Source organism: Saimiri boliviensis, chromosome 3, assembly GCF_048565385.1.
Source record: "Saimiri boliviensis isolate mSaiBol1 chromosome 3, mSaiBol1.pri, whole genome shotgun sequence".
NCBI classification, from domain to species: Eukaryota; Metazoa; Chordata; class Mammalia; order Primates; family Cebidae; genus Saimiri; species Saimiri boliviensis.
In genome coordinates this window covers 142,816,138-142,832,335 of record NC_133451.1, presented here as the reverse complement: position 1 = coordinate 142,832,335, position 16,198 = coordinate 142,816,138, and the positions used below count along the sequence as shown (strand labels likewise).

At 35.2% G+C, this 16,198-nt stretch overlaps 1 protein-coding gene across 2 annotated transcripts in view; it reads right to left on the bottom strand.

Annotated features, from left to right (window-relative positions):
* The window catches only part of TTC29 (tetratricopeptide repeat domain 29), a 915,079-nt gene that overhangs the window by 153,152 nt on the left and 745,729 nt on the right, over positions 1-16,198 (bottom strand). For both annotated transcript variants that reach the window (XM_074396845.1, XM_010338621.3), the window contains one exon: positions 5,476-5,688. In XM_074396845.1, coding sequence (XP_074252946.1) covers positions 5,476-5,688 — 213 coding nt within the window. The remainder of the gene's footprint in view (positions 1-5,475; positions 5,689-16,198) is intronic.

Below are 16,198 nucleotides of genomic sequence, written 5' to 3'. Positions count from 1 at the left end.
GTATATTAAATGTAACATTGGCTTCTAATGTGACTAACTCCTGGCTAATGCAAATGCTGAGTGATCTAACCTTTGTTTTTGGTCTTTGGAAAGTAAGTGATATGATTTTGATGTTTGTCCTTTCCAAATCTCGTGTAGAAATGTGATCCTCAATATTGGAGGTGATACCTGTGGAAGGTATCTGTTATGGGGGCAGATCCTGCATGAATGTCTTGGTGCCATTCAAATAGTAATGAGTGAGCTCTTGCTCCATTAGTTCACATGAGAGCTGATTGCTTTAAAGACCCTGGCATCTCTCTTGCTCCTTCTATCGCCATATAACATGCCTGCGCCCCTTTGACTTCTGCCATGATTGGAAGCTTCCTGAAACCCTCACCAGGAGGAGATGTTGGCACCATGCTTCTTGTACAGTCTGTGGAGCTTTAAGTAAAAATTAACCCCTTTTCTTCATAAATTACCCACCCTCAGATATTCCTTGGTAGCAATGCAAAATAGACTAATACAGTAATCATCCTTAGATTTATGAGCTCCACATTCCAACCATGAAGGATGTTAGCAGGAACAATATTTCATGCTGCATTCACTCTCACCACTCACCAAATAACCACTGATGAAGCAGCTGCTCTTTGAAGAGTTCGAGAAAATAGGATGGCAAATGCCAGTGACAGTACTTTTTTCTTCTCTAGTTAGTTTGCCGATTGCAGAGAATTATACCTTCAAGATCTCACTTTAGCTGAGTTGATGATGCCAGTGATCCAGCAGGGGGAATTTTAACTCTTATAATTCAGCTGGGCCCTAACTTTTTCTCTGCTATAGGTCTATGGGTTCTGGGAATAAAAGTGGGACTAGTGAAGGAAAAGACAGAATAGAAGAAAGAGGCTATGACTCTGTTGTGAATAAGATTAACAACAACCAGAAAGAAAAGGTTAGATGTAAAATTTTGGCACTACTAAAATCGAACGACATGTTAAAACTTATATTTTAAAAAATACAGACATAAAGAGAGATAAAATAATAAGGAATAACCATGTGGTAAGGTGTATGCTGACAAGTGTTCTGGGGGAAAATAGAGCAGGGTAAGGGGAATCGAGAGTGCCAGGCAGGGGTCCAGAGGACAAAGGAGGTTTCAATATTAACTATGGCTGTCAGAGTAGATACCATTGAAAAGGTGGTATTCACAAAAATGTGAAATTTAAAATACATAATAGAAATAAATTTGGGAAACTTGCATCCATGTGGAAATTAAAAACACTCCTAAATAAACAATAGGTCAAAGAAGAACACAAAGTAAGCCAGAAAATACCCTGAGATGGATGAAAATGAAAACACAGCAAGCCAAAATTTATGGGACACAACTAAAGATGTGCACAGAGGGAGGGACATTTACAGCTATAAATGTCTAATTTAAAAATAAGAAAGGTCTTTCCACCTTATAAAAGTAAAAAAAGAGGATACAACTCCCCTCAAATCAAACAGAGGGAAGGAAATAGGAAAGACTAGAGTGGAAAGGAATAAAATAGAAAATAGAAAAACTATAGTGAAAATCAACAAAACAAAAAATAATTATTTGAAAAAGTCAACAAAATTAACAAATGTTTAGTTTGACCAAAGACGAAAAAAGAAGAATTCCTTAAATTATTAAAATCAAGAATGAAAAAAGGGAAATAACTACAAACCTTACAGAAATAAAAAGGATTATAAGAGAATTTTGTGGGCAATTATATACTAGTGAGTTAGATAAACTAAATGAAACAGATAAATTCATAGAAAGACACAAACTACTGAAATTGGCTGAAGAAGACATCAAAACTCTGAACAAATTCGTAACAAATAAAGTAACTGAATTATTAATTTCAAAACTTCCCATGAATGAAAGGCCAGCCGGGCTCAGATGACCTCACTGGTGGATTTTTTAAAAATATTTTAAGAATTAACACCAATCTTTTATAAACGTTTTAAAAAATTAAGAGAAAACACCTCCCCAATTGTTCTATAAGGCCAGTATTATTTTGACATCAAACTAGATAAAGACATTACAAGAAAAGTATAAACTAATGTCTCCTATGAATATAGACAGAAATATCCTTAACAAAATTACTCACAAAGAAAAATCAGTAGCATATAAGAAGAATTATACACCATGATCAAGTGGAATTTAGCCCAGTGATGCAAGTTTGTTTCAACTTATGCTAATCAATCCATATAACATACCATATTCATATGATAAAAGACAAAAACACATGACCATCTCAATAGATGCATGAAAAAAGCACTTGGCAACATCCAACCCCCTTTCATGTTAAAAACCCTCAACAAACTTGGAATAGAACAGAACCTTCTCAACATAGTAAAGGGCATCTACAAAAAACCCTCAATATATATCATACTTCTGTTTAAAACTGTTGTGCTAGAGGTTCTAGTCACATAAATTAGGCAAGAGAAAGATAAGGCACACAGAAAGGAAGCAGCAAAACTATATTTGCGGATAACATAATCTTGTGTATCCAGAATCCTAAAGAATCCATAACAAACTATCAAAGCTAATAAATGAATTTAACAAGGCTGCAAACTGTAAGATCGATATAGAAGTCAGTTTCATTTTTACTTATAGGTAATGAACAATTTGAAAATGAAATTAAGAAACAACTCCATTTACAATAGCATCAAAAGCATAAAATATTAAAAATAAATTTAACAAAAGAAGGCAGGACATGTACACTAACTATAAAACATCACTGAAAGAAATTAAAGAATATTTAAATAAATGGACAGATATCCCATTGAACATGGATTGAAAAACATAGTGTTAAGATGGCAATATTCCCAAATTGATTGAGATTCAGTTCAATTCCTACCAAAATTCCAGGTCCCCTTTTTGTAGAAATTGACAGGCTGATCCTAAAATGCATGTGGAAATGCAAGTGATGAGAACAGCCAAAGCAAACTTGAAAAAGAATAACATTACAAGACATATTTACCTATTTCAAAACTTACTACAAAACTAGAGTAATAAAATCTATATATTACTGTAGTTGTAGGTTAGACAAGAAAGATCAAGGCAATAGCATTGAGAATCCAGAAAATAATGTTCACATATATAATCAAATGATTTTATAGAGGTTGTCATGACAATTTATTGAGAAAAGAATAATGTTTTCAACAAGTAGTATCAGTACAAGTGGATATCCACTTTCAAAATATGAAATTGTACCCTCCTCACACCACATATGCATGCATGTGAGTGCACACACATACACTTCAAAATAGATCATGAGCTTAAATATAGTTAAAACTATAAAACTCTTAAAGCATAGAAGTAAATCACTGTGTCCTTTGATTGGTAAAGCCTTCTTAGTTATGATATCAAAAGCAGGAATAGCAAAAGAAAAACTAGACAAATTGAACTTTATCAAAATTAAAAACTTGTGCTTCAATGAATACCATCAGAAAGGGAAAATAAAACCCACAGGAGAAAATATTTTCAAATCATATGTCTGATGAAAGACTTGTATATAAAGTATATACAGAATTTTAAAAACTCAATAATAAAAAAAAACAATTAAGACTGGGCAAAGAATCTGAATAAAAATTTCTGCAGAGAAGATATACAAATGGCCAAGAAGCACATGAAAAAAATTCTCAATGTTACTGGCCAACAGGGAAATGCAAATCAAATCCACAGTGAGATACCACATTACACCGACTAGGATGAGTATAATGAAGAAGATGAAAGTAACAGTGCTGGTGAGGAAGTGGCTAAACTGAAACTCTCACATATTACTAGTGGAAATGTCAAATGATGAAGTCACTTTGGAAAACTGACAGTTCCTCAGTAAATTGAACACAGTTATCACATAACCCAGCAATGCCACTCCTAAGCATATAATTAAGACCTTTGAAAAGTTGTATACAAATGTTCATTCTAGCATTATTCATAATGGGCAAAAAGTGGAAACAATTCATATGTCCATCAGCTGATGAATGGATAAAGAAAATGTGGTACAACCATGCAATGGAATGTGATTTGGCCCTATATGGTAGTTGAACCTTGAAAACCTGTTAAGTAAAAGATGTTGGCTGATGCTGCACTTGTGCCTTACACCAATGAACCCTAACAAAAGCGTTGGTCAACAGTGGGTGTCATACATTTAAATACTATGTAAACCGACTTTTTGGTAAGTGAGAGATGCTTTTTGAAAGAAGACCACTTGACAGGCTCTGGCCGTTGGAAGAGACCCAGGAACTTTCTTTCTTTGTGAACTACCTTAAAACTTAGCAAATGTGAACCTAAAATAAAATATCTCTTCCTAATCAATACATTCCTTTTCATTGAGATTCCATGCAACGTTCCATGTGACTAAAGTTTGCTGCTGAAATTGATCTAAGAGCTAACTAAGTGTTTACTCCTTTGGAGGAAGATATTAGACAACCATTTATTCAAAAGCAGTTCATTTAATGAGATACATCTTTCAGGGGGTAATTTTCTGTGAGCAGGTTGACTGATATTATTAAAAGAAGTTACAGAGAGACTAAGATGTTTATTTTTACTCTTTAATAAATCAAAATCACACTCAGAAAATCAGTCCAGCTCACTCTAAATAAGCCATCTATTATTTAATAAGCCAATTAATTAAATATATCCATGAGCTAATAAACTTTAGTTCAGGAGCATAACTTCTATCTTTTTCCTCCTTCATGGAAAGGCTACTCTATTAATAAATTACTATATGGTAACAAAATATCCTTGCATTTCACAAATTAAAAGCTTATAAGAATATGCTCCAATTTTTTTCTTTATCTTTTATACATACACAAATGATATAGACTATTAAAGATATAAGCAGCTCTCATAGAACCATTTTTACTGCTTTAAGTATGCGTATGCATCATTTGCGGATCTTGCTAACCTGAGGATCCTGCCACAGTAGGTCTGGGGTGGGACCTGAGACCCTGGCTGTTATAACATGCTTCTTGGCCATGCTGATGCTGCTGGTCCAAAGGCCACATTTTGAGAGGTAAGGGTCTAAAATACATTTCAGTCCTATTTTCCTGTTACAAATAACTAAATATGTATCATATTTTCCCTATTACCTGGCAATGGGGAATTTACAAACAATGAAAGGTCTCTAAGACTGCAAGGAATATACAACCACATACATACACGCACATGCACACACACACACTTAACTTTTGCAGATAATCTTACCTTCTCACTTTAGATTCCTTGTTTTACAACACTACCCCCAGTGGATTGTAATTTTGGAGATAAAGCTTTCAAGAAACTAATGGATTTCTTGTTGTCAGCACTAAGGCACCTCTGTTTTACAGTGAAATTTGAAAGTAAATTGATGGCATTTGTCTTTGCATTTCATAGGAAATAATCACCCTAACACTTGACAATTTTTACTCCACTCCTGGGAGAACCAGTGTTTACCCATTAAAGAAAGCAACGTGAGAGAGTTCTTTTCCACCCACCTTCTTTGGCTATTTCAGAAGCTTTTATTAGAATTTTGATGGCCTGTTTGTATTCTTTATTTTCCAACATTTTGTCTGAGAGTAATCTGTAAGTCCTCAGGAGACTCTCACAGGCCAACAAGTTGAGAAAGCAGCCTGTCTCATCCTTCCATATCCGTCCCTGAGTCAATTGATGGAATGCTTCATAATGCTCAGCAGCTTCCAGAAGCTGACCTGAAGAATAAAAGCCATTCATAAATATAAACAACAGGTCAGAACATATTTTCAGAAATTTTGCATACATTTTAGCTTTACTATTAAGCGGAGAAACACTGTGGAGGTTTTCTAAGGCTGAAGATGAATTAAACTGGGAAAGGAGCTATCTCTAATTGGACCTCAGTTTCAGCATGAATTCTGGCCAGTAGAAATGTACTGGGATTGCATATGTTTAAAGAGTGTGTAAAGGGCCAGCAATAATTATTAATAACAATCGTATTTGCTAATATTTATTTAACATTTTGTATGTCATGCACTCTGCTGTATGCTTTATATTCATTTCTCGTTTAATGCTCAGAACAATCCAATGGAGTGGGACTGTTCTGATTTCACATTATGGAATAGAAAGCCAAAGCTTGGTAAGGTTAAGAATTTTGCACAAGATGGCAAGTCGAGGGCTGTAGTATCCAGAAAATCTGACTTCAGAGCTGACACTCTCAACTAATATCCTCTACTCGTTTCCCAATAGATGGCGATTTCATCATTTTTTTTTTTTCTTTTCGAGACAGGGTCTCACTCTGTCATTAATGCTGGAGAGCACTAGTGCAATCATAGCTTACTGAAGGCTTGAAATCCTCCTGAGCTGAAGGGATCCTCCCACCTCAACTTCCCACTTTCATCATTCTTAAGAAAGAATGTATCGGTAAACTCCAAATTCAAATACTATGTATGGCTCCTTAAACAGCTTCTCAAAGTTTGACTGAACTTTCCAACAAAATTTTTGTATATGCTGTTTAGTTTTGGATAATTAGAATGTAACTACCTGCCTTTCTGGATTTTATCCTGTAATAAAATCCAAAATATATCCTCTCCAAGATAACACTCTAAATTAGCTTTAAGTAATTTCTTTCCTTAAACTATGAGCAAACATGTTTCTAAAAGAGTAGTTTGCAACTCAGCAAACTAAAATACAGCGGATTGTATTTTACTTGTTAATTGCCTCATGGGAATGCTAACAATATCCTGAAATGTAAAGACCCTTTTATGGCACTGGAGTTACATAATTGGAATTGATGGGAAGAACACTTATATCTAGGCACTCCAGCCATAGTGGTTAAGAGTGAGTGTGGGCTCCAAGCAGACACCCTGTTCCTATCCCAGCTTTCCCAGTTTTTGCTTAGCCTCAGGCTAATTACTCCCCTCTCTGCGCCTTACTTTATTCTTCTGCAAGACAGGATTACTGTGTAACTATTTGAGCTACTCTTGTGAGAAATGAATTCATGTATGTTCAATTATATGTTACAGAGTAGGTGCTCAATAAACACAGCTAATGTTACCTGTTGCTACAGTAATAATATCTTCAGAAACTCCAACCAGCAAATTGAAATATAGCCACCAACTTATTATATTTATTAGGTATAACTTACTCTTCCCCCAAAAAAAACAAAAATTAGTTGAGTCCCTCTAACAATAGTATCATGATATATTAAATTAACCTATGCAGTTTACATTAAACTCAATATCTTTCTGCAAATGAATTTCTTTGACTAGTGTGGGTTGGAGCTGCTTCCGTGACTATTGTATATCATTTCTTCCTATTAGTTGCATTGAATTTGTTACCAGAATTAGTATCAAAGAATGTACACAGAAATTAGAATGGTATTCTTAAAGAAAAACAAGCAGTGGTGGTGGATAATCAGTAAACAGACTGTAAAAAAAAATTCAGTAGACATGGACAGTATAAATCCTTGCTGAGCCATGCAGGTGAGCATGTCAGCGAAGATACATACAGAAAGGGCAATGTGTACTGCAGACTTGTTCATAAATTTGTATTACGAAACTTTCACATGATAGAAGACTGCAGGCCATAAGTATGATATTATAGAACCCTATCTCATTATATGAACAAGTGTTTATAATAAGTAAATATATTAGGAAACATAAAAAAATTAGAAAGCATTGTCAGTGTTACATCACAGAGGTAGGATGATGGGTAATAGCTGGTTTCTTTTCTGATTTTCTTTCTCTTGATTTTTTTTCTGTTTGCATATTAGCATTTCCTAAAGTTTTTAATCATCAAAACATGTTTGTTGTAAGAATATACAATGAAAGTTATTTAAGAAATAATGCTCAATCCCTTTTTCTCATTGATACAAATACGCAAGGTTGAAGTTCATGGCTCTAATCTATCGTTACTTTTAGCTGACATTTTTTTCTTGCCTTCCAGAAAAACAGGCATAGTTTTTCATCTCTCTCATGTAGCACCTCTTGCCAGAAACACCTTGCTCCAAATACCCATGACCCTCATTTTTTTAAAACTAGAATGGAGCATTGACATATATGTGTGTTATATTTCCTTTGTTAACTATATTTCTGCCTATGAAGTATAGCACTGTATCCCTGGAAAGATGTATACGAGAGTTCCTTTTCTTTTTTCATCTAGTGTCCATCTATTCATAAAGTGCAGACACATATTTCTTTTTGGCCATGTAAGTAAAGAAAGGGAGATATAGAATACTGTGAGAAAAACAGATAGTTCTAGAATAGATAGGGATCATAAAGGAAATGAAGCTCTGGATAACTCAATTAGAATTAGATGTAAATAAGGTATAATGATGTAAATAGCAAATCAGAACTAATATCCATCTTCAAAATTTGATCTATATGGGGAGAGAAAGGGGAGGTAGGGGAGGGTCAAGTAGGAAAAGGAAAAGCGGAAGAAATCAGGATGAAATGGGAGGAGGGAAAAGTGGAGGGAAGGCTGGGGCTGGGTCTTCAGCCAGACATCCTCCGTGCTACATTACTGAGTCTTGGGTTGCTGTTAAGTGTCCTGGATAAGGCTGTTCTAGCAGGAAGGAAGTGAGGATGGCCCTCAGGACACTGGTTTCAGCTGGTGAGTACAGAAGGCAACCTTGGGATGGTTAGAAATAACAGTAGTCTTTTTGGTTGAATTTGTTTTCTGCTAGAGCTTTGAGGGCTAGTATCAATGTACTACTTAGCTCATGGTTCTTGGCCAAAGGTCAGCTCTCAGAAGGGTCTATTTGGAGTCTTCCCTGAGGAATAAGCCTGAGATGCTGGGGTAAAAGAGAACAGGGACCGACTTTTCCCTGAAGGCCTACTAGGTGCTAGTCAAAATGCAAGACTTCTCTCTTCTCTACGCATTAACTTATTGAACATTCCAAAAGCTGGTGAAGTATATATGATTGTTGTTTTTTCGCTAAAGAAAAAACTGAGGCTCACAAAGTTTACATGACTCAAATATATGTCCCAGACTTACCGTAAGTGAAGATTAGGATTTAAACCCAAGGTCACCAAAAGCCCACGCAACGGGTTCCACCACATCAGATGCTAGTCAACAAATCAGAGTCAGGAAACTTAGGTGGAATGAATTAAATCCTCTGGACACGGATATCTTGTGTTAAACATAATGATCAAATTACATGATTGCTGGTCTCTTCTGGTTCTAATAATTCTCTGACTCTGCTCAGGCCATCACAGGTCACCTCTATGAAAAGCACAGATGTGAGCCCTTGATGTGCTTCTGATTGGTCTTTCTGAAGAAGCTGTTGTACAGCTAGGTATATCTGAATTTCCTCTCTTCTAAGCCATGTGGTGATACCTGTGGGGGGTCCTGGAATTCTGTGGGTACCCCAGACTCAGTCACCTGTGGCCTCATCTCACTATTCATGGTTTTACTTCCCCTTTCTACACCACTTTCCCACAAATGAGGTCAGTGGGGTCCTGATTAGTACTATTTTAAATGGAGGTTCCTACTACACAGAAGCAGTTTTCCAGTCCTTCTCATAAGTAGGGATTCATTTCTACAGGTACTTGGTGGCAGTAAATAAGCCAGCAAGAAAATAAACCAGCAAGGATTTGACTCAAATGACCACAAGCACACAAATGACTTTTCTGCAATTTCTAAAGGCTGGCCAGAATTTAAAGCACATATTATGATATAGTAGCATGTTTGATTTAAAAATATTTAAAGATATGCCTATGCTATTAAGAGAGCATCATAATTTAAATATGCAAGCATATTTATATTTTCCTTTAAGCATGATTAACAATGATATGATTTCCATCCAATTTCTATTTTCAACTGTGAATTGGATTTTTTAAATTACCTTATTTTCTGAGTAAAGGTTCTGATATTAATTGAGACTAGATATTTATTAAGATATAATGCATACTGCTTTTAACTGAAAATTTTAAATTCAATTTACCTGAGAAAAATGTTGTAAAAGACCTCAATATGGTGATCATTTTGACTAAGCTAAATACAAATATCAATGTAGATAATGAATCAGATTTTCTAACATGGCTAATAGCATTCCTTTATAACATCTACAAAGTGTTCACATTTAGTCTATCTTTTGGCACCAAATAAACTTTAACATAGCAGGATCCAGAACTCTGATGTCAATCTTTTAAAAGGACATGTGTTTCAGTGTCCAAGGACTGTCCTCCTCTGGAATTATCAAGTGTTGACATTATTTTACCTCAAGGAATAGGGACAGGAAAAAGAGGAATAATTTTACCAAGGTATCACAAAGACAAAAGCTAACACAAAACGGGACAAAGAAAGAAGTCCTGGGGACTATTCACAGCGATTAAAGTCTTTGTAGGGGAAAGTGAGTTTTATCATGGTGCACCAGAAATCACCCTCAAATCTTCATCATCACTGCGAGTAACCAGATCACAGTGGTATCCACAGTAAGGAAGACATACTAACTGCTGAACTAAATGCCTGGTGTGCATGGTGCTATACCAAGCAAAAGTCTAGATAGTCCACCACCATTTCAGGTAAACCAGGGAAGAAAATAGAGCCAAAATGTTGTGTTAGAGACTGGGGATGGCCCTCCACAAATATCCTTAGTGGTCAATTTATTTCAATATAGGAAGTAGGATCAGAAAACACATCTTAGGAGAATGCTGGGAACAACTGCATCAAACGAGAGCATCCAGGTATGAATAGAAGGGGCCTACGTCCCGGCTTTCTTCAGTTTTAACAATTATATGACACCTACATAAACAATGAGGAGTTTGGGATGCATTCATAGTTGTTCACCTAAAGGAAAGAGCACTCAAAATAAAACTACTACAAGGGAGTTTTACTTTATCTAAAACCCACAAAAAAAAAAAGAAAAGAAAAGAAAAAGAAACCCATCTGTTTATTTAAAAATACAAACAAAACCCAAACAATGGTATAAACTACAAAATGCTTGGTAGGATGTTAAGACAAACATGATGTAGAGAAAATAAGATTTTATATAGTTGGGTATTATCCAAATTGTTGCTTACCCTCTTCCCTGCACAACATCTCCGAAAGTTTATAGATATTTGTTGTATCACAGCAGATGTCTAGAACAAATATTAAGCAAAGGAGAATGTATATGATCTCTCCCATTTTAGTTTTTTTTTAAAGTAGGAAGATTGACTAGATATTAACACAAATGGGTTTAAATGTGAAGCTGCCATAAAAGCAGGAACATAAATGTAATTCTCCCAGCCGCTATTTTGATGCACATTTTTGATTCCATGAATATTTTATGAAATGGCCCAAACTAAAGCCATATAACATTCCTGCATTACTGATGCTTGCGCCCGTAAGCTACGAACATTAGAGGCATGATTGAGTGCATTAAAATGAACTCATTCAGCAGTGCATTGATTACTTGAAGGGGGAGGGAAACAAAAAAAGAAAAAAAAAAGGAAAAAAAGAAGTTGCTCCACTTAAGAAAAGAGCACACAAATCTAAAGTTTGCAACACGATAAGGGCAAAAGCAAGTTTCAATAAAATAATATCTCATAAATACAGCATGACTCTGTCCAGATCTGACATTAATTAGACAAGGTGTTAATTATGTCCAAAGATGGCTGCTGGTTTTGTTCAGGTAATTTAAAATGTCACAATCTCTAAGACGCACAGACTGGTCTGTTTTAGCTCCATGCATCAGCAATTCTGAAAATAGCTAATTATTTCCTTTTCTATCGACTTGTACATTTGCCAGTAAAAACAATGCTGCAGAAACAATTGCATGAAAATAATCTGACAGATCCATAAGACCTGTTTCTTCAGCACCACTGGGATAAGTCTTAAGCATATTTAGTTTTAAATCGGGCAGATTTGCTGAAGACTTTAGGGAATATTCCACTTTAGTTTAAAACAACGACCTAAAGGAACAATAAAGCTTTATGTATATTATATTACATTTGAATCTGGAGCTACTGGACATCTTTGGTGTAAATTACTATTCTGTACAATATAGAGATAAAATCTGCTAGAAGCAATATTGAACAGTAGCAAAAAGAGAAAAATGTTATTGCCCCTTTGTAAAAACAAAAGACACTGCTTCCCATTTCAGCTTAACTGCATGAACAAGTCATATTATCTTTAGCTTTTTACATTCAATTATGATAATTATAACAGCACTACACATGCTGAAATAGTTAAGGGCTTGCCACACTTCCAACGGAAACTATCACTTTCAAGGGTTTATCTCCTGTCACAAGAGATTTGTTGTGCACTATAACCTACTGCACACCATTGCAAAATGGAATGCTGGAAAACAAAGATTTTGTTCTGTGATTCAATAGCATCCCTAATAAACTGAGAAGAAAATGTGCCCATAACTTGCGAGTGGCTACTTTTAGACATTTAAAATAAATTTAAGATGCTATTTTAAAAACGGAATCCTCTCTTTATCATTTGGAGTGCTGATTTCGAGTGGACGTTATAGGAATGCTACCACACACCAGTTAAAAAGTATCGGTCATATTGACCAGACAATGCAAAGAATCCCACATAGATGGGTTTGAGAGAACGTCACCCACGGTTATATAACTGATGCTGGGGAAATACAATATAATTTTTTTAAATCCAGAAAATTTGCCTAGATCTCCAAAATATTCTGACAATTCATTATCAGTTGTTGCTGTTTATGATTTTAGATAGCTGAATTGTGGCCAGTGCACAAGTCTGACTGCTCTTTGTCAATAGACCTCCCACAGCTGGTTTCAATCTAAGTTTTGTAATTCCTAAGGATCAAGCATTAGGCAGCTTCACACTTAAAATAGCATAATTGGAGGTATCGAAATTACTCAAAAATTTTGTTTTAAAAATGTAACGTGTATAATGTATAAAAAGTAAAGAATTAATACTAGCCATTATGAACCTTGTATAGTTGGTAGAGTCAACTATTTTCTTCATATAATCAATTGTTTAATGTTCTCACCTTATCTTAAAATACTAAGTAAAACGTGTAGATAGGTGTAAAAGTCTGAGGAGAAATAAAGTTAATATTGACATTAGATCAACTATTGAATAATAGTTGCACAGGCCTTAATCAATAATGTAATTTTTACTCGAATTACATATTGCTCATGATTTTATACAAACCACATTCAATTTGATTTGTATATGTTTATGTGAGCAAAGAGAAAGGCGTGGAAGCATCTATGCCAAAGTATCAGTATTGATTATTAAAGATGGTGATGAGAGTGAGGAGAGTTAACTTCCCCGCTCCACTTCTTTGTTTTGATGGATGATTCACATGTTATTTTGGATATAACAAAACCCAAAAACTGAAGATAAGGTATTTAGGTGAGTCTGGAGGGAGAGAAATAATGTTACTTGAACTTTACTATGTGCCAGGCATGATACTAGCTGCTGCTGCTGCTGCTGCTGCTGCTGCTGCTGCTGCTGTGTGTGTGTGTCTGTGTCTGTGTATAACCTGAGTTCACTCACCCTCAAGTGTTAGTATATTTTTGAGATGAGGAAACTGAGCCTCAGAAATTATCTTGCCTAAATTCACATACACAGTAGGTGGCAAACCAATGTCCAAAGTCCACTGTGGCTTTACTTCTTCAGGGTCATTTCCCTTTCTTAGAATATGGGTCAAATACTTAACTTCAAGGTCAGAGACCAAGGTTTGGCCGTCAGCCCCAGTGATATCATTGGACACTGCTTCTGAGCTTCCTTTCCTTAAGAATTCTGAAGCAAGTATAACTCTATCAAGCTCCAGATGTGGATGCAATCCGTGCGGAAACAATTGTCAACACCTTGCTGAGTGACTGGTGATTCACAGACATCCAGTAACTTTTCATGTAGAGTTATCTAGTTTCTTTTTTTTTTCCTCCAAGTTTGCCATTTGTTGTGAATCTGGACAGTCCTTTTACAGAGAATACCTTAAAATTTAAATGCTAATGAGTAATATCACTTTTTCAGATTAAATGCCAGTTGAGGCACTAATTGGAAACAGCACACTTCATTCAATTCTAACACAATAAATAATCCTTCCACTCCTGGTCAGTACCTCTGAAGAGATATTTTAGGGGCAGTGTCTCTTCTTAGAGGAAATACCACCTCCTGAACAGTTTATTCAGTGTAGCAAGAACTGTGGGCTTGGTGCAACTATTCAAGACCTCCTTGCAAAGCTTTGAAAAAAGAAAAATCTGCTGCAGAGAAGGCACCTTTGAATGAGGCTTCCTCTCAGTGCTACTCGTTAAGCAGTAAATAATTAAAACACCCTGAAAAAGACAGGTAAAATACAAGCAGCAATGTCAGTATCACAGACATGAAAGAGAAGAGGAAGAAAACGAATTGAAAAAAAAGAAGCAATGAAATAATTCATTTGAAGCTCTAATAAAGTTTCATTTGCAGTCTTGTTTAAAGATATATCAGACTTTAGGGATGTAACCTAATTACATTTTTATTCTAAATTCCATTCAAAGATCTTGGACTTTGATTCTTTAACATAGATCAAACATGGTATAATTTTCTTGTGGCTATCAATACTTAAAAAGGATCTCTTCATTAAATACTATAAGGTCTTATGAACATGTACACATAGTAGATGAAGAATAAACTGACATGCCCCAAAAAGTGACAATTAATTTATGTAGAAATAGTAATGCTAATCCATTACTTTAAAAAAGTTTTTAACTATCAAATTCACTTTTATTCAAGTATAAAGTGACTCCGTTTCTAATATTGGTCTAGTCAGATGCAGCTTCGAAAATGTTTACTGGGGCTGGCTTTCTAAATCCATTCTTGGAAATTACTCTGAAAAGCGAAGGGGGCACGTAGTAGTAGTGGGAAGGAGTTAGCCTCGAAATCACACAGACATTAAAAAGGAAGTGCTTTCAAGAGACTTGAAGTTTGAGTGTTAGTGAAGGGTATAAAGTCATCAATGCTTACACCTCCATGTTTTTACTAGGAAGACTGAATGGAATAATGTGTTTGCTCTTCCAGAGAATCTTTTTAGAAAAATTTCTTCCACAGGGACTTTTAAGATGCAAATTTGGAAGCAGTTTACAAATGGGGGAACATAAACGAGTAGGATTTCTTTTTTGACTATGAAAAGGAAATATGCTTCCAATGAACTTGGTTAGTTGTACCAAAGGTGTAACGAGATTGGAAAGTACACTAAAATTTAAACACCCAGATAGAGAAACCTACAGAGCGCTTTGGACATGACTCAGCAGCAGCCACTGGGAGTTCTTGCTGGAGCAGTTTGTTTGTTTTTTAATTTAATAAGATGTCCTTTATCAGTGTATGCCATTTTCTCTTGCAACACCCTGTACCTAAAGGGGGCTTTATTGTTACAATTCTTAAAATATAATGGTAATTTAAGTAGAAAATAAGAGTTATTTAAAACCAAAAATAACCATATTATGCTTGTCAAAATCTATTCATAGCAAACAAAGATGTTATTAAATCACTATTTTCGGAGTATGAACATAATGCCAGATTTAGAAAGGCAGAAGAAAATTTTAACATTCACTCTATTCAGGGTGATCAGCTCATCCAAATTTACCCAGGACTTTCCTGGTTCTAGCAACCAAAAATCATGAGTCTTGAGAACCCCCTCAGTCCCAGGCAAATTAGGATGGCACCACCCTGCAACTGATCCAAAATAGCAAAAGATTTTGAAAATGTAATGCAATAAAGCAAAAAAAAAAGGATATTTAGCAAAATAAAATGCAATATAAGTTTACTTATTTTGAGAGCAAAAATATATTGGTACGAATGAAACGATACAGGAAAAATCTTAAGTATCGTTGACAATACCATTGATCACTCAAAATGTACTTAATTTGGTCAAGTTTCATTCTACCGCTTTATATATCCATGTATAATTTTTACACAGTTCTAAAGAATTGAATACAATTTTTCTACTTATCTAGATCATTTTATTAGAATGACATTCCATATTAGTTATTTTAATAATTGTATTTTAAAAGGTTGTGCAATATATTTTGGGGGGATATACACTTTAATCATCTATCTGTCTAGTGCTCAGGTATTTAGATTACTTCTTTTCTTTTCTTTTCTTTTTTTGTTTTTTGAGACAGTCTCACTCTGTCGCCAAGCTGGAGTGCAGTGGCACGATCTTGGCTCACTGTAACCACCTGGGTTCAAGCGATTTTTCCTGCCTCAGTCTCTCAAGTATACTTCTTTATTATAAGAAATGTTTTTAACTATCTTAAGATTTTTAGAACTGGAATTGATAGATGAGGGAGT